This window comes from Neovison vison, chromosome 10, assembly GCF_020171115.1.
Source record: "Neovison vison isolate M4711 chromosome 10, ASM_NN_V1, whole genome shotgun sequence".
In the NCBI taxonomy this organism is placed as follows: Eukaryota; Metazoa; Chordata; class Mammalia; order Carnivora; family Mustelidae; genus Neogale; species Neogale vison.
The window spans coordinates 34,795,643-34,815,778 of NC_058100.1; the positions used below are offsets into that span (position 1 = coordinate 34,795,643).

Genomic DNA, 20,136 nt, shown 5'->3' on the forward strand with positions numbered 1-20,136 from the left:
TCTTGGGTGTTCAGAATGATTTTTTAACTACTTAGCTATATTCAAGGGAGGAGACAATCTTAGGGTCCCCCTAATCCTCTGCTATCTTAACTCCTCCGCTTTAATCATTTTTAATTCTTTCTTAGAAATCTTTGCCTTACCCAAGTTTGCAAAGATTTTTGCTTTATGTTTTCTTCTAGAAGAGTTGTAGTTTTAGCTTTAAATTTAGGTCTGAAAAAAAAAATTTAGGTGTATAATCCTTTTCTTGTGGATGGTGTGATGTGAGGGAGGTGGGAGTTCATTATTTTCCATATGGATTTAGAATAGTTTCTGTGCCATTTATTTTGAACAGGCTATACTTTCTCCATTGAACTGGCAGCTTTGTCCAAAACCAATTGCATCGTGTGTGTGTGTGTGTGTGTGCGTGTGTGTGTGTGTATAATCTTGAATTCTGGACTCTTTTCTGTTCATTTGTCTGTATGTCTCTTCCTGTGCCAATACTACACTATCTGAATTTGTGTAGCTTTATAGGAAACCTAGAAATCAGATAGTGTAATTTTTTTCATCATTGCTTTTGTTTTAATAGGTACTTTGTCTTTTCATTTGAATTTCTTAACCAGCCTGTCAGTTTCTACAAAAAAGCTTACTGGGATTTTGTTTGGTATTAATTAAATGTGTAGCTTGTGCTGTTTAATATGCTAACCATTAGCAACATGTGCCTATTCAAATTAAAGTTAAAATTAACTAAAACAAAATAAAATAACTTAATTTCTCAGTCACACCTCATTTCCAGTGCTAAATCACCTCATGTGATTAATGGCTTCTGTATTGGAAAACCTACATAAAGAACATTTCCATTATGGCAGGTAGTTTTACTGAGCAGTGCTGCTATACATCAGTTTGGAGAGAATTGACTTAACAGTCAGCGGTATTGACTGCCTCAGTAATGATAGGGCATTTAGAAAAATTTGTTTAGGTCACTTGTAATATATCATAGCTTTCAGCACACATATCTTTGCATATATTTTATGAAATTTATCCTTATGTATTTTATGTTTTTGGATACTATTAAAATATTAAATAGTATTGGGGCATGTGGATGGTTTATTTGGTTAATTGTAGCTGTCTCTCGTTTTTGGCTCAGGTCATGATCTCAGGGTAGTGAGATTGAGCCCTGCATCAGGCTTTGCATTGGGCATGGAGCCTGCTTATGATTCTCTTACTCCCACTCCCTCTGACCTTTACCTCGTTCCTCTCTTTTTCTCTCTCCCTCCCTTTATGAAAAATATTAAATAGTATTTAACTAAATATTTGCCAATTTTATTGCCAATACATAGATTGTACAATTTATTTTTGTATTTTGACATTTTTAAAAAGATTTTATTTATTTATTTGACAGAGAGAGATCACAATTAGGTAGAGAGGCAGGCAGAGAGAGAGAGGAGGAAGCAGGCTCCCTGTCGGACAGAGAGCCTGATGCGGGGCTCGATCCCAGGACCCTGAGATCATGACCTGAGCTGAAGGCAGAGGCTTTAACCCACTGCCACCCAGGTGCCCCCTATTTTGACCTTTTATCTGTGATCTCAGTTAGTCCCCTTACTACTTCTGATAGACTTTTTTAGATTTTTAAAAATATTCTATGTATACAATCTTGCTGTCTGTGAGTAAACAGTTTTATTCTTTCACTGTCTAGGGCTGCAAGTAGAACATTTAGTCAAAGAGAAAGAGTAGACAATTTTATTGACCTTTTCAAATAATCAGTATTTAGTTTAATTGATTATATTTATTGCCTGTATTCTATTTCATCTATTTCCACTTTTTATAATTTCTTTATTTCTACTTAGTTTGGATGCTATTCTCTTTCTATCTTCTTAAGGTTGAAGCTCAAGATCATTGGTTTTAAACCATTTTTATTTGATAATAGTAATATTTAAAAGTTGTCAGTTTCCCCTCTAAGTATTTAATTAGTTATGTACTACAAATTTTAATATGCTGTGCTTTTATTTCATCCGGTTTAAAATATGTTTAAATTTCTTTGTGACTTCATTTTTGACTGATTGTATTTTAGAAATATATTGTTTAATTCCCAATTAATTTTAATTAATTTTAATTAAATAAATTTTGACATTTTCCAAATAACTTTCTGATATGATTTTTATTCCTTTTAAATTCATAGATATTTGCTTGTTCATAAGCACATATGGTCCATTTTTATTAATGACCTATGTACATTTGGAAAGGATGTATATTCTACATTGTTGTTGAATGGCTTGTTCTATAGAAGTTTTATAGACATCTTCACATATTCTTTTTATTTACTCATTATCTTCACATTTTATTTTACATCCTTGTGCATTTTTTACATTCTTATAAGAGCTATTTTAGCCCAACCTGTGAATTCCACTGTTTCTGAGTGCGATGCTAATGACTGATTTTCCTCTGTCCTGACTGTGGTCACATAGTCCTTCTTCATTGTGTATCTAGTGATTTTTGTTTGAATACTGGATATTTTGAGTTTTACTTTGTTGAGTCCTGAGTTTTACTGTATTTTGTACAATGTGTTGGACTTTATTTTAGTGGGTAGTTAGATTATTTGTAGATCAGTTTGATGTTTTGAAGCTCATTTTTAGGTTTTTTAAAAAGTTGGTCTGAAGTAACCTGTACTGGAGTTTGACCCTTTTGGTGCCTTGAATTCAACAGGTCTCTTCACTCTAGCTGATGGGAATGTAAATGATTCTCAGCCCTGTGTGAGTTCTTGGAATTGTTTGGGTTAGAGCTCTGTGAAAGTTGTTTTCTTCTCAACTACATGGAATCTTCCATTATGCATGTGTGCATTCAAAGACTCGAAGGGACCCGTAAACACATTTCTAGAGCTCTTTCTATCCATAGCTCCCTTTTATCTTGTACACTACCCTGTCTATTCCAGCTGTCTTGGCCCCCTTGAAATCCAATCTGTGTCTTCTCAAGTATGCTTGATGGCTGGGATCTCTTTGGAGTTTTCCTTCTTGCACTAGAGTCTAGTAATTTTTTCCAGTCAGAAATAGGTTAATTGTAGAGCTTATATGTTTGTTTCTCTTCTCAAATATCACAGTCCTGTGCAACCTGTTGTTTCCTGTCTGAAACAGAAATTAATCAGTTCCTTAGCTTAACTGAAAATAATTAATGTATCTTTTTTATTCTTAGAGCTTTGTCAGTCTATTCAATTGTTCGAGTTACAAGAGCAGTTGACTTTTTCAAACATTGAAAGACCCAAATCTCTACCTTCTCTCTAATCCTTGCATTTCTGCTTGTAAAATGATAAATTTCGTGTGTCAACTCATCTCTTAAATACCCAACTTTAAACAGCCAGGAGCAATCAAGATGAATTAACACCCTGACTCTTTCCAATAGCTTTTCCTTTCAGTAGGCACTTAGTCTGCCTTACAAGTCATCACATGAAGCAGGCTTACAAAATATATATCTCTTGTATGATATGCATCTTGATCTTTTGAACTTGCTATATATGTTTCCCTGCTTGGTAAGCCAGGTTTTCATTACTGCAGCTCTCTTCTTCAAAGTACCACTGTTTTTGCTAATATACAGAAACAAGTACAGTGAAATATGTAATGGGGCAAACAGTAGAAAGGTCATCCTGTGTGATGGGAGCAGTGTGGTGGTCCTGTCTGTGACATCATTCAGCTGCGCAGATGCGTGTATTTGTTATCCTTACGGATTTAGGAACTTATTATGGTTAGATCTCTCAAGTGGAAGGTGATAGAGCAGGCAGATGCATATGTTAGAAATTACATAGACTAAGCCTGGGAGTGGCAAATACCATTTCTGTTCACATTTCCACTATCTAGAACTCAGTCACAGGCAAATTATAGGAGGATTGTAACTCAGTTTTAAGGGATATTTAGAAATATAGTCAAACTATGTGCCAAGGAAGAAGAAGGAAATGGATTTAAGTAGACAAATAGTAGAGAGACTTAAATATATATGGATTATTTTTCTTTTGTTTCTTCATACCTTTGTCCATTTTGAAATACAAAATCTTAGTTGAAAGAACCACTCTGTACCTAAATTTTCTTATGTTTGGAGTAATTCCCCTTTTCCTCCCTTATTTTTTTTTTCCTGTCTTCACCCTCTCTTTTTCCTTTCCCTTCCTTCCACAAATATTAAGTCTTTCAAGTACTTTGCTAGATTCTGGGGATATGTTGGTGGACAACATTGCGTCTCTGCTGTTACAGCAACAGTAATTTTTGTAATTTTTTAAAAACAATAATTTTTTCCAGTATTGTATGCAATAATATTACCTGATGGCTTTGAAAATGAAAACTGGGTTATTTAGAATTGTTGGAAGTAACAATAAAATAATGTTAATGGAAACTTAGAGGAAAAAAAGATGAAACTATTCTTGTTCATCACTGGTGGCTTTCAGAAATAAAATATTCCATAATCCTTGCCAATAAGAAACATTTACTTCAAACTCCCCCAAATTCCACCAAAACCCAAAACAAGAGAAATACATTAACTGAAGTACATCTAATTTCCTAAGTCTGTTTTTAATTATGCAGTATACACGTTTATACTAAGCTCTTCATTGATTTTGTTTTTCATTGCTATTGTTTTAGTGTACACTATGTTCCAGATTACTTTTCTGGCAACTGCTAATGTGGTTCATGGCTTGGTTTTTTCCCCATTTCTTAATTAGATGAAACAACACACTACTCAAATTTAGTTGCATATATAAGTGAAAGAAATGGCAGTGCTCTTATAGGGAAATCATTGTGTTGACAACAAACCTAGGTAATTTGATAGAATGGCATATTTCTTTTTTGAAATTTGTGTTTCAATTCTTTTCTGAAGCTAAGGAAATAAATATGCTTATTTTTGCTCTCATTTATTCCTTTAATAAATAAACATTGATTGATTGATTGCTCACTCTGACACTTATATGAATTGCTTGGAGTATGTAGAGTAGTCTTTATTCTAGAAGAGATCATGATCTAGTGAGTGATACAGACAAATAATCAGATCCCTAGTTTCATATGAGAATTATGATTTTAGTGTATGTGGAGAGCCTGAAGGCACAGAGAAATGGCTCCAAACTTTTGCATGTGGGATCCCGATTAAGGACTTGCAGGACAGGTCTGTAAGATATTTTGAAGGATGGGTAGGAGTTATCTGCTGGGAACATGGTGGAGTAAGAGGAGCTTAAGCTCATCTTGTCCCATGGATATAACTGGATAACACTGACATCAGCCTCAATAACCCAGAAAACAACCTGAAGACTGGCAGAAGAAACTTCACAACTAAAGCTAAAGAGACCACTCCAAAGAAAATAGGAAGGGTGATGACATGGTCTGGGAAAAAAGCAGACCATGTCCATCCACAGTAGGGAGGGAGCTGGTGGCATGGAAAAAAGCAGCAAACAGACTTTTATGCTGGGGAGCCCACAAATGGGGAGGATGAATCCCCATAATATTTGCCTTCGAAAAGAGAGGGGCCAGATTTCATGAGTTCTTACAACCAGCAAGACGTAAATCCTGGAATTTAAAAATTGGCAGGCTCAGCTCTGGGAGAGCCTAGAGGGCATTAGGAAGGAGAGTGCTCACCCTTAAAGACACAACATGGCAAACAGTCTATGCAGATATACTGTGGAACCAGCAATTTGAAAAACACCAGGGGCAGATGGTGAGGAGACTTATTTTGTTCCTTTAAGAGCATGGCTCAGAGAGACAGGGATCATGGGGAGACCCCTCCAAGAGCAAAGGGGTTGGCAGGTGCCATTTCCCTTCTGTACCCACCAGCATTAAAAAAAACAAAAACGAGCCACCTGTGGGAACCAGCACAACCTCAACACTCCTTATCTAACTTGCTTGCACCAAGCCCTGTCCCACTGTGTTTCAGTGGATCTTCCCTTTCCAGTCATGCTGGCCTTAGTCCCAGCACTGCAGGTCCCCTTTCTTGGAAAATCAGTGCAAATCCTGAAAACGCTATCTCCCTACCTGTGTGTTTTGTGGGACCTCAGTTCTGGCAGCTGGAGAAGGTCTTGTTTAGCAGAAAGAACTCTGCACATCTTGTTAAAACATGCCCTACCCCTGCTGGGGACCAAACACTGCCCACAATAAGCACAGAGAGCCTCTGCAGAAAACTGGGCTGAAAGAAAAAGGCCAAGACTCAACAGCAGAGCACACGTAACACTCACACTCAGAGGAGACAGTCCCTGAAGTGCCAGGCCCTAGTGAACAGGGGACACTACACTGCAGAGCACTTGAGGACCTCTTCATAAATTACTATCCTCAAGAGCAAGAGAAGTAGCTGATCTTCCCAACAGACAAAAACAGACACAGGAAGTCAGACAAAATGAGAAGACTGAGAAATGTCTCCCAAATGAAAGAACAGGACCAAACTACAGCAAGAGACCAAAGAGAAACAGATAAAAGCAATATGCCTGATAGAGAATTTAAAGTAATGGTCATAGAAGATAGTCACTGGACTTGAGAAAAGAGTGGAGACATCAGTGAGATCCTTAACACACAGATAAAAAAAAGAACCAACCAGAGATCTGGAACATAATAAATGAAATTAAAAAAATATACTTAATGGAATAAATAGGCTAGGTGAAGCAGAGAAATTAATTAATGACCTGGAAGACAGGTAATGGGGAGTAATCAAGCTGAGCAATGGAGAGGAAAGAAAATCATGCAAATTGAGAATAGTCTTATGGAACTCGGTGACTTCGTCAAGCATAATAACATTTGCATATAAAGATCTTAGAAGAAGAGAGAGAAAAGGGGACAGAAAATTTATTTGAAGAAACAATAGCTGAAAATATCCCTAATCTGGGGAAGGAAACAGATATCCAGATATGGGAGGCAGAGAGATCCTCCCAAAAATTCAACCCAAGGAGGTCCACAAAGAGACACGTAGTTGTTAAAATGGCAAAAAGTAGCAATAAGAACAAATTTTGATAACAGCAGGAAAAGACAGGTACATACAATGGGAACCTCCATAAGGCTATCAGTGGATTTTTCAACAGAAACTTTACAGACCAGAAAGGAATGACATAATATATTCAGAGTGCTGAAAGGGAAAAAATCTGCTGCCAAGAAAAATTACAAATTCTATGAGGCCAGTATCACCCTGATACCAAAACCAGATAAAGACACAACAAAAAAAAGAGAACTATAGACCGATATCTCTCATGGAATTTGATGCACATATCTTTAACACAATATTAGTAAACCAAATCCAAACATATATTTAAAAAATCAAATATCACAATCAAGTGGGATTTACTGCAGAATGCAAAGGAGGCTCAATATTTATAAAACAATGTGACATGTCACTTCAAGAAGAGAAAAGATAAAAACCATATGACTATTTCAGCATTTGACAAAGTATAACATCCATTCAAGATAAAAACCCTCTGCAAAGTAGAGTCTAGAGGGAACATACCTCAACACAATAAAGCCTTTATATGAAAAATGCACCGTTAATATTGTACTCAGTGGTGAAAAGCAGAGCTTTTCCCCTAAGGTCAGGAACAAGGCAAGGATGTCCACTCTCATTCAACATGGTACTGGAAGTCCTCAACAGCAACCAGACAATATAAAGAAATAAATGGCACCTGCATTAGTAAGGAAGAAGCAAAACTGTCATTTTACAGATTACAAGATACTAAAGACTCCGCCAAAAAAAAAAAAAATACTAGAACTGATACATGAATTCAGTAAAGTTGCAGGATACAAAATCAATGTACCATAATCTATTGCATCCCTATACACTAAGTGAAGCAGCAGAAAGTGAAATTAAGAAAACAATCCCATTCACAGTTGCACCAGAAACAATAAAATATTTAGGAATAAACTTAACCAAGGAGGTGAAGGACATGTTTTCTGAAGGACCTGTACTCTGACACCTGTACACTGATGAAAGAAATTTAAGATGAAGCAAGGAAATAGACATTCTGTGCTAATGGTTTGGAAGAACAAATATTGTTAAAATGTTCATACTACTCAAAGCAATCTACAGATTTAATTCAAATCCTTATCAAAATAAAAGCATTTTTTCATAGAACTAGAACTAACAATCCTAAAATTTGTATAGAATCACAAAAGAATAGCCAAAGCAATCTTGAAAAAGAAAAACAAAATTGGAGGGACCACAATTCCAGATTTCAAGTTATAGTAAAAGAGTAATTGAAAGAGTGTGGTACTGGCATAAAAGCAGACACATAGATTAATGGAGTAGAACAGAAAACCCAGAAACAAATCTACAATTTTATGGTCAATTAATCTTCGATAAAGGAGAAATGAATATACAATCAGAAAAAGACAGTTTCTTCAAGAGATGGTGTTAGGACAACCACATGCAAAAGAATGAAGCTGGACCATTTTCTTTCACCATACACAAAAATAAATTCCAAAAGGTTTAAAGACTTGAAACCATAAAAATCCTTGAAGGGAGCACAGGCAGTGTTCTCTCTGACATTGACTGTCAGAGTCAAATTTTTGATATGTCTCCTGAGGCAAGGGATAGAAATACAAAAATAAACTCTTAGTACTGTATCAAAATAAAATTTCTGCACAACAAAGGAGATAATCAACAAAACTAAAAATAAGGCTAGTGAATGGGAGAGGATATTTGCAAATGACATATCTGATAAAGGGTTAGTATCCAAAATATATAAAGAACAGATACAACTCAATACCCAGAAAACAAATAATCCAATTAAAAAATGGACGAAAGACATGAACAGACAGTTCTCCAAAGAAGATACACAAATGGCCAACAGACACAGGAAAAGATATTCAACATCATTCATCATCAGGGAAATGAAAATTACAATGAGTTTTCACCTCAACACCTGTCAGAAAGGCTAAAATCACAAAGAAGAAACAAAGTGTCAGTGAGGATGTGGAGAAAAAGAACTCTTGTGCACTGTTTTTGGGAATACAAACTGGTGCAGCCACTGTGAAAAATAGCATAAATTTTCCTCAAAAAATTAAAAATAGAACCACGCTAAGATATAGTAATTTCACTACTCAGTGCTTATCCTCCCAAAAGATGAAAACATTACTTTAAAGGGATACATGCACCCCTGTATTTTTTGTGATGTTATTTCCAACAGCTAAACTATGGAAGCAACCCAAGTGTCCACTGATAGATGAATGGATAAAGAAGATGTGGTGTATATACAATGGGGTATTAACCAGTTATAAAAAGGAATGCAATCTTGACACTTGTAATAACATGGATAGAGGTAGAGTATAATGCTGAGTGATCAAGTCAGTCAGAGAAACACAAATGCCACACAATCACACTCATATGTGGAATTAAGGAACAAAACAAAGGAGCAAAGGAAAAAGAGAGAGAAACCAAGAACCAACTCTTATCTATAGAAAACAAACTGATGGTTTCCAGAGGGAAAGTCGGTGGAGGGATGAGTGAAATAGCGTATGGGTATTAAAGAGTATACTTGTCATGATGAAAATAAAATTATGAAAAAAAGGAAGAATGAGTCTGGGTTGATTAAGAAAAGGGGGGGGCCTGGGTGGCTCAGTGGGTTAGGCCTCCACCTTCGGCTCAGGTCGTGATCTCAGGGACCTGGGATCGAGCCCCACATCGGGCTCTCTGCTCAGCGGGGAGTCTGCTTCCTCCCTGTCTCTCTCCCTGCCTTTCTGCCTACTGTAATTTCTGCCTGTCAAATAAATAAATAAAATCTTTAAAAAAGGGGGGGGAAGGAAAGGATATTTAGAGTTGAGTAGCATTGTTACAAAGATAAAGAGCCCAAGAACGAGTGAACACATGGAGAAGTACAACACGTTGGGTGTTACTGGAGTTTAGGAGTGGAGTAGAGTGGGAGGCGTGGTGAGAATCAAAGCTAGTGAGATCCTAACGGTCATTTACTGGGTGTTTGCAATGTACCAAGTACTTTACATGTGTAATGTTATTTAATTGTCTTTAATTAATAGATTTTAATTTTTTAGAGCTAGCTTAAGTGGAAAGTATAGAGAGTTCCCATATATATTCCAACCCCACATGCACAACTTCCCCAACTATTAACATCCCACACCAGATTGGTACATTTTTTATAATCGATGAACCTAGAACTGATGTATCACTATTACTCAAAGTTCATAGTTGACATTAGGGTTCACTTTTGGTGATATATATTCTGTGGGTTTTGAGAGATGTAGAATGTTATGTATCCACCATTGTGATACCACATAGAATAGTTGTTTTTTTTTTTTAAAGATTTTATTTATTTATTTGTCAGAGACAGAGGGAGAGAGAGAGCGAGCACAGGCAGACAAAGAGGCCGGCAGAGGCAGAGGGAGAAGCAGGCTCCCTGCCGAGCAAGAGCCCAATGTGGGACTCGATCCCAGGACCCTGGAATCATGACCTGAGCCAAAGGCAGCTGCTTAACCCACTGAGCCACCCAGGCGTCCCCCACATAGAATAGTTTTCACTGCCCTGAAAATGCTCTGTACCCCACTTTTTTTTTTAAAGATTTTATTTATTCATTTGACAGACGAAGATCACAAGTAGGCAGAGAGGCAGGCAGAGACAGAGGAGGAAGCAGGCTCCCTGCTGAGCAGAGAGCCCCATGTGGGGCTTGATCCCAGGACCCTGGGATCATAACCCGAGCCGAAGGCAGAGGCTTAACCCACTGAGCCACCCAGGCGCCCCTGTACTCCACCTTTTTATCCTTGCCTCCCGTAACCTCTGCAACCACTAAGCTTTTTACTGTCTCCATTTTTTTGTGTTTTGTGTTTTGCCTTTTCTAGAATAAACTTTGTAGCTTTTTCAGATTGACCTCTTTCACTTAGCAATATGAACTTAAAGTTCCTCCCTGTCTTTTTATGGCTTGATAGCTCGTTTCTTTTCAGCACTGAATAATGTTCCATTATCTGGTTGTGCTGCAGTTTTATTTATCTGTTTATGTAAAGAAGGACATCTTGGTTGCTTCCCAGTTATAAGTAAATCTGCTGTAAACGTCTGTGTGCAAATTTTTGTATAGATATGTTTTCAATTCCTTTGAGTAAATACCAGAGTACAATTAACTGTATCACGTGGTAAGAGTATATTTAATTTTATAAGACACTGTTTTCCAAAATGTCTGTACTGTTTTGCATTCTCAGTACCAATGAATGGGTCTTCTTGGTACTCCATAACCTTGCTGCCTTTGATGTTGTCAGTTTTGGACTTTGGCAATTTTAATAGGTGTTCAGTGATATCTCACTATTATTTTAATTTGCAGTTCCCTATTGAACAATAATGTGGAACACTTTTCTTTTCTTTTTTTTTTTTTTGAAGATTTTATTTATTTATTTGGCAGACAGAGATCACAAGTAGGCAGAGAGAGAGGCGGGGGGGGGGTGGAGCAGGCTCCCTGCTGAGCAGAGAGCCCATTACGGGGCTTGATCCCAGAACCCTGGGATCATGACTTGAGCCAAAGGCAGAGGCTTTAACCCACTGAGCCACCCAGGCACCCCTGGAACACCTTTTCATATACATACTTAACCATCTGTACATCTTTTTTAGCAAGGTGCCTGCTCAGATGTTTTACCCATTTTTAAATCAGGTTGTTTGTTTTCTACCCTGTCTGAGGCACAAAGGGATTTTTTTCTCAGATATTCACTGTGAGAACCTGGGTGAGCTCCTGGAGACCAAACCCATAAGAAAATGGATGCTTCCTATGACTTGGACCGGCTAGACTTTTTAATTTACTAAGTTTCTAGAAATTCATCAATTACAGTTTAGATTTTCCTGCTCAGGCACTGGTTCCCATAGGAATTCTTGCTTGTGTGTTTCGGCTTCCATAAATTGTGATTCCCTGAATTTACCTATCTGCCTATACAAATTTGGGGAGCAGAGGTTTGTCCTGTAACCATACTTCTTTGAAGAATCTAAGAAGGATTGTTGATTTTTTCAGTTGTCCGCTTGTTAAGACATGGGTAACTTCAACTCTTATTACATGTTACACCAGAAAGTGGAAGTTCTGTTATTTAATTTTAAAACACAGGTTTATTATTTTCTCATTGTATCGATGAATTAAAGTGAACATATAAATTATTCTCCTGTTGGAAGTCTTTCGAGAGTTAAAGAGAATGCAGTTAATAATTATCCCAGACATCAAATATAAACTGTGACGATGATTACCCTATTGATGTGGTTATACCTGATGAGAAAATTAAAGATTTTTATTTAGTTAGTTGTCAGAGAGAGAGAGAGAGAAAAGGCACAAGCACTGGGAATGACAGGTAGAGGGAGAAGCAGGTTCCCTGCTGAGCAAGAAGCCCAATGTGTGTCTCCATCCCAGGACCTGGGACCATGACCTGAGCCAATGGCAGAGGCTTAACCAACTGAGCCACCCTGTCATCCCCTGTTGAGGAAACTAATATCTTGGAACTAATAAGGGGTACTGATGGGTTTGAACCCAAACAATCTGATCCTTGAGTGAGTGCTGTTAGTCTCTATGCTATGTCAGAATCAGTTTGGACGTGCCTCCTATGTCTTTTCAAGGTCATTGTTGGGATTTATTAGCACTCATCATTATGGTCATTCTTTACTAAGAAACATAATTGAAACACAGTATCACACATTATTTATTAGCTCTTGATTTATTTTTCTTTTCCTTTTAGTTGGAGGACAAGAATTTTATTAAATTACTCTTTACTTATTATTGTATAAAACCTCTTCTAAATCTGGAAGTTGTTTTCTTTTTTAGAATTCTGGACTCAAAAGAGACATCCAGTTAATCTTTTGGTTCTATATGTGGATCAACAGGCCCAGAAGATGTAACTGACTTGCCAAATAACAGACCTCATCACTTGTAGAGTCTAGCTGAGATTGGGTGGCAGAAAAATATAGGGATTAAAAATGGAATTACGTTGCCTGGATTCCACACCCTACAGGCTGTGCTTTTAGGGAAGCATGTTTTCCTCTGTAAATCTCATTTTCCTGATCCACATAATTGAGAAAATAGCAGTACCCATCTCGTGGAGCTGTCTCACGTCTACTCCTGTACCTAGTCAGCACTCAGTACATGGTCTCTGTTATTAACTTTAGCTGAGTCTCTAGGTTACTAGTGAGGTGCTTTTAAAACATGTTTCCTTTGAATCGCTTAGGCAATGGCTTTTTGAGATTCGTCAGTGTAGGCCTCCAGTATGCCAGCAGGAGTTCATTGATTATTTTAAGCTGCCTATTTGTATAATTAACATGAAAAGAAAATAATCTTCTTTGCTATTTCTGGTATACCATCAATCATAGATTTCTCTGCCTTTGTAGAAATAAAGAAGTAGTAAAGAAAATGCTTTTAAAATTTAACTTTTATTTTTATTAATATTATAAACATACGCAGCTTAAAAATCAGTCCCAAAGGCTTTTCTTTCTTTCTTTCTTTTTCTTTTTTTAATAAGATTTTATTTATTTATTTGACAGAGATCACAAGTAGGCAGAGAAGCAGGCAGAAAGAGGGGAGGAAGCAGGCTCCCTGCCAAGCAGAGAGCCTGATGTGGGGCTCGATCCCAGGACCCTGGGACCATGGCCTGAGCCTAAGGCAGAGGCTTTAACCCACTGAGCCACCCAGGCGCCCCTCTAGTTATTATTATTATTTTTTAAAGATTTATTTATTTGAGAGAAAGAGAGAGTGAGATAGAAAGCAGGGGATGGGGAGAGGGACAGGGAGAAACAGAATCTCAAGTAGACTCTGTACTGGGTACAGAGCCCAACACAGGGCTGGATCTCACAACTCCAAGGTCATGACCTGAGCCCAAACCAAAAGTTGGATGCTTAACCAACTGAACTACCCAGGTGCCCCTATTTGTCTAGTTTATTTAAGCAAGTTTTCCTTTTCTATTATTTACTTCTATTTCTTTTGTTTTGCAGAAGAGTTTCTAACTTTGTACTCCAGCCATTCTACTAATATTTTTTTAAAAATTTCTACTCTCATATTTTGTTAGTGAGAATTCCTTTTGTTGGAATGTTTCCTTTTATGACATTCTTTTCTTGTTCTATGGATGCAGTGACCTCTCATTTCTCTCTGAGGATATTAATAAAAATAATAAAGTTTTCTTCTATGTTTTTTTTTTTTAAAGATTATTTATTTATTTATTTATTTGACAGAGAGAGAGATCACAAGTAGGCAGGGAGACAGGCAGAGAGAGAAGGAAGCAGGCTCCCTGCTGAGCAGAGAGCCTGATGCGGGACTCGATCCCAGGACCCTGAGATCATGACCTGAGCCGAAGGCAGCAGCTTAACCCACTGAGCCACCCAGGCGCCCTTCTTCTATGTTTTGTATTATCTTTGTTTCTTCAGTTCTGTTTTACAATATTTATTTGTTTTTGTCTCAGAGACTCTTCTTGGCTATCCATTCACATTTCAAATAATTTTTTAAATTTTTATTGTTTATTGAAGTGTAGTTGACACACAATATTGTATTAGCTTCAGGTATACAACATAGTCATTCTACAATTATATACATCTCAGTATGCTAAAATAAATAAGTCACTTATAGGGAATATAGTCAATAATATTTATATTATATTAATATCATAATAATTTTGCATGATAACAGTTGGTAACCTATACTTACTGATTTATATTTAAAAGTGAAATGTTAAGAGGAAACTCTATGTGGGTGTGCTTGACTAAATGAGTTACAGGCTTCACAGTAGGATGATTTATTGGACTGTCTTAATTGGAGTTCCTCTGAATTTTAATATCTGCGTTTTCCTCTAATAATGGTTAATAAGCCCAGACAGAATTCTTGCAATCTCCTGCTTGGGAGGTTAAATTCTACCAGCCAGCGTTTTCTTAAACTGGACTGGGCAGAGAGGTCTTTCCATTCAGTACGTGGGATTTCATAATCACCCTCTTTTAATACCTGATGCCCTCTCACGGGGCCAGGTGCCCATTAGGGCAGTTTTCCATAGTTCTGTGTTTCCAGAGAATAGACTGTGTGCTCTCCTGCCAGGTTGAGCCGGGTCGGCTCCTAGTGATGTTATCCACAGAAATCTCACTGCTTTCGCCCGGCGATCTTGTTGTCAGCCTCAACTGCCCCCACTACCGCCCATATTGTCAGAGCTATCGGTGTCCCTGAACCTTTCCGAGAGGCTGTGATGGAAATCACCCCGCTTGTGGGCTTTGGTTGTTGGCTTTCTTGAATGCAGTTTTCCTCTCTCTCTAGTCTATCAATTTAGTTGGCGGTTATACCGCTGAGCTTATAGTCTCAGCGTTTTTCTTCCGTCCTCCCATTTTGTTTGGCTTTCTTGCATTAAACCTTTTTTATTTTTAAAATTCTTTTTATTGCAAGAAGCAGTATATTGGTGAAAAGCATGGGCTCTGGACGTCTAGACCCACCCCTTGTATGATCCTGGGAAAACTACTTAATCTCTCTTTCTGTCTCAGTTTCCTCATCTTAAAAAAAGTAGTTGGAGTCCTTTTAAGAGCAAATGATTTAAGAGACATAAAGCATGCAAAAACCATAGCTGACCTAATAAATATTAGCCATTTTAGAGTGGTTTCAGGTAAAAAGATAAAGGTGTGTGTTTAATTTATCATGTCCAAAGAAATACACTTAAAAATATGAATCACTAGGCAAATATTGTTCATTTCATCTAGTACAGAAAACAGTGGACAAAGGCGAGGTATCTGATATGTTACATAAAATGTCTGGGTCTTTATATAGTTTTATTACTGAAAGGTATCTTGGTGACTATGGTCTCCAACTCTTTATATTACAGATAGGAAAACTGAGACCCAGAGAAAGAGGGTTAAGTGACTTGTCTTGAGACTAGAATCCACACACCAGGATTCTTCGTTTGGTCTTCGTTCCTTAATTAAGTCATTTATCTTTTTCTAATGAACAATGAATACTGTAAGACTTGAAACTTTATTTTTGGGGATGACACTATCATATGCCTAAGTTTCTTCTTATTTGTTTGTCAGGGGCTTAGAACTGAATCATTAATAAGCTTTGGTTTATAATACACTCTCTTCATTGGTCTTGCTTGTTTATTTATTTACAATAAGGTAATACATAAAAAAATTAAAGCACCCACATTGTGTCCAGTACCTTGGAGGAAAATGTGATGTGTATAATTTCCATGAACACGTGCTACAAAAATAAATGCATGTATTTAGAATTACGGTGGTGATACACCTCTTTGTTATTTTCTCTCCGGAAGTGAAAGTCACCTTATGGATGCTACAACTCTCCTTCTCACCCTGTCAGAGTCCACCAGACTGGGGTAGCAGTGGACTAGGAAACAAAGTAAGACTGAGAAGAACAAAACAATGGCAGAAATATGAGTGCCTGCGTTTAGCATTGGGACGTGCATGTCTCTAAAATTGGTTCGTCTTCTACAAGCTGTGTAATGCTGAGTTTGTTTTCCATGCAGGGTTGAGAACCATCGGCGTCATCACCAAACTGGATCTTATGGATGAAGGAACAGATGCCAGGGACGTTCTAGAGAATAAGCTGCTGCCTCTCCGCAGGGGTAACGTATTGCATCCCGTACGGGACTCCTACTCCTTCGATGACGTGGCAGAGAAACAACTGGGAGACCGATGGGAAGCTGGGTTTTATGTCTTCCAGCTGTGGGGAATGTATTTATGATTAATTCCACTTTTTCGGGAATGGCATAATGTTCCCAAATGGTATATTAAAAATGACCAAAGGGAGAATTCTTCCTTAAAATAACAGGAATAAGAAAACAGGAAAAGGAAGGAGTTTGAAGGAGGGTATAAATACGCATCATCGACTACATGAATGTACCCTGTGCTATTCCAAGCGTGACTTACTCACTTGCCCTCCATATAACAATACTGCGGGGGGACACCCTATATTCAAGTGCACAGAGCTTTTTAGGGCAGGAGACATTCATGTGTTACTGTTAAAGTGTCGTTAGCCACCTCACCTCACCTCAGCCGGCCTTTGTTAAATACCGACGTCTCACTCTGTTTTGTAAAGGGTTCAGTTCTTCAGCCCTTACAAATAAGTCTGCTTTTTTTCTCAGCCTGTTTGAGAGCCTTGAAATCTGCCCAAAATGAACAAGTGTCCCAAACCACATTGTATGTGCTCCGTTTCAGGTTATGTGGGCGTGGTCAACAGAAGCCAGAAGGATATAGATGGGAAGAAGGACATTAAGGCTGCCATGTTGGCCGAAAGGAAGTTTTTTCTCTCGCACCCGGCTTACCGACATATTGCTGATCGGATGGGGACCCCACACCTGCAGAAGGTCCTTAATCAGGTAAAGACGTTTTCTCGAGCAACAGGAACAATTATGAAATGTGGAAGGGACTGTTGGAATTCATATGTCTCATTTTAATATTAATTGTTTCCAAATTAAGACATTCTGCTTAAATGATAGGAATTAAAAAGTGAATGTGAGTACTTAGTTGCACACTTAGTTACTATTCTCAGTGAGCAGAATCTATTTAATGATACTGAAAGTACACTGCTCAGAGCAGAAATACACTTCTTTAAGAACAGTGAATAAGGGTGTATGTATCAGCACCCATTTTATTCACAAGATGTAGTCATCTTAAGAAATTAGGGGTGCCTGGAGGCGCCTGGGTGGCTCAGTGTGCTAAAGCCTCTGCCTTCGGCTCAGGTCATGATCCCAGGGTTCTGGGATCGAACCCCCCGTCGGGCTCTCTGCTCAGGGAGGAGCCTGCCTCCCTCTCTCTCTCTGCCTGCCTCTGCCTACTTGTGATCTCTCTCCATCCATCAAATAAATAAATAAAATCCTTTTAAAAATCATGGAAAAAAAAAAGAAAGAAAGTAATTAGGGGCGACTGGGTGGCCCAGTTGCTAAGCATCTGCCTTCGGCTCAGGTTGTGATCCCAAGGTCCTGGATTGAGCCCCAAGTTGGGCTCCCTGCTCAATGGGGAGCCTGTTTCTCCCTCTCCTATTCCTCCTGCTTGTGTTCTGTCTCTAGCTGTCTCTCTCTCTCATTCAAATAAATAAATAAATAATCTTTAAAAAAAAAGAAATTATCGTTGTACATCTCTGAAAGTTTGATTTCTTGGGATCTGTTTTGAAAATGTCAATCTGTAATGTTTAGGTTAGATTTCTTTTTAAAATTTCTTTATGGTTTTGTTTAGAATCAATTTGTTCCTTCATTTAAATTTTTTAAAATAACAAAGCCTTATAAGCAGTCATTGGTCTCCATTCATCTAAGTTTTTTCCAGCTAACCCCTTTCCCCACATGGATAGACCTGGGCCTCCATCTTCTCACATTCCGTGCACTTACACCCTTCTTGAATAAAACCCCAGTGCCCTTACTTGGCTACATATTTTCCATCTCCTAGGGAAGTTAAGCATCATCCTCAGGGTATGTCGGGCCACTCCCTGAGTTGTGATCATATTGACTCATGTGGTGAACAGCTTTTCTCACAAATAGAATCATAAGATATGCTTTAGCTTTTATTTATAAACTTTAACAGTCAACCAATCAGATCGGTATTGAATGTCCTGATTGTTTGCTCCTAGAAGGTATCAGTAGAGACTAACAACATAGCAGGCTACTTGTGACATTGGACCTGAACCCTTTAGGCAGAGCAATGGAAGAAGTTTTAGAAAGTAAGAAAGCAGGGGTATACTTCTATTTTAAGTGACATAATGCAGACATGTAAAGTTTGTTCTTTTTTTTTTCTTTTCTTTCTTTATTTGTTTTTAATTTTTAATTTAAATTTTAAATAATTTTTATTAACATATAATGTATTATTAGCCCCAGGGGTACAGGTCTGTGAATCGCCAGGTTTACACACTTCACAGCACTCACCAGTGCACACACCTTCCAAGTTCGTTCTTTTTAGTTAAGGGTAGGGGAGTATTTAAAAGCCATGAGATGGTGCTATGGTTGTGTCCTTTCACAAACATGAACATATTTTAGAGAAGGAACACTGGTTTGCCACACGAAGACCGTACTATTCTACCAATACATGTAGTTTTGTTGATTACTGCTTTCATGCCTGTATGGGTCTAAGAAAAACACAAACTGAAAAATTCTTAGGGAAAAATCACTAAGATGATTAGGAAGATAGAGATGGAAATAAATTAGGTTGTGAATACTAGAAAAGTAGAAAGAATGTGACTGGCCATTTGGTTATACAGATGACCCCTAAATTATGAAATGACTGGATTCTGGTTGACTGAAAACTGAATGGATTTTGTACTGAAGAGCTCTCGTTTCTTGGATAATCAGTTTCTTTTTTATTGCTTCAGGGACCTCATGCTGTTTGAAACTAGGGTACTTTCATGGTTGATTCAATGTGCACTGATACCTCTGGCCCTGAGGGACAGTTTCTATCGTGAAAACTGGAATAGAACATGACATTTTTGAGTCATGATGGCTGGAGGGCAGTGAATGAGGGAGTGAGATATGAGATGAATTTGGAGAAGTAGGCAGAGGCTGGATCTTGTAATATATGTAGGCAAGTTAAGGATTTTTGTTCTTATCCTAAGAGTAGTGGGGAGTGAGTCATTTAAGGCATCTGAGTAGGGGAATTACACAATCATAGCTGTGGATTAAAAATGATGATGGTGGTTCCAGATAAGAAGATCAGACATGAGAAATTAGGAGTCAAAGGAAATGATGGTAGCTTGGTCTTGATTAGGGCCAGTGAAGATGAAAAAAACCAGAATTGAGAAATGTTTAGGAAAAATCAAAAACTTGGTGGTAGATTAACTCGGGTGGGTGATGGAGACGTGAAGTCAAGGATACGTTCCAAGCTCCCGTATTGTTATGAAGTCCCCGAGATGGAGAATCCCGAAAGCAAGATTAGGTGTTTGATTTCAGACTTGCTGAGGCTGAGGTTTCACTGGCACATCTAAGAGGAGTCAAGTCCATGGTCTAATATGTGCGCCTGCTGGAAGGATAAGTCTCGTCTGTAGATAACACATTGGTAGCCACAGGCAATTGAATATTTACTAAAGCCATGAGTGGAATAGGTTACTTCAGGAGGAACAGAGAGTGAACAAAGAAGAAGGTTAAGACTCAGATTCAAGGAATATCGTTATTTATAGGTCTGGTGGAGGGGGATGGCTAGGCAAAGGAGATCTACAAGGTTTATCTGAAAGGTTAGGAGAAAAATGAGAGGAGCTAGGGTCACAAAAGCCAAGGAAAAAACTGTTTCAGAAAGCCAAGAGTGGCCCAC

General features: G+C 38.0%; 1 protein-coding gene across 7 annotated transcripts in view; it reads left to right on the forward strand.

Moving 5' to 3' along the window:
- DNM3 (dynamin 3) overlaps positions 1-20,136 on the forward strand; it is a 534,866-nt gene that overhangs the window by 174,496 nt on the left and 340,234 nt on the right. For all 7 annotated transcript variants that reach the window (XM_044266982.1, XM_044266981.1, XM_044266976.1 and 4 more), the window contains exons 5-6: positions 16,374-16,472; positions 17,065-17,225. In XM_044266982.1, the coding sequence (XP_044122917.1) occupies positions 16,374-16,472; positions 17,065-17,225 (260 nt within the window). The remainder of the gene's footprint in view (positions 1-16,373; positions 16,473-17,064; positions 17,226-20,136) is intronic.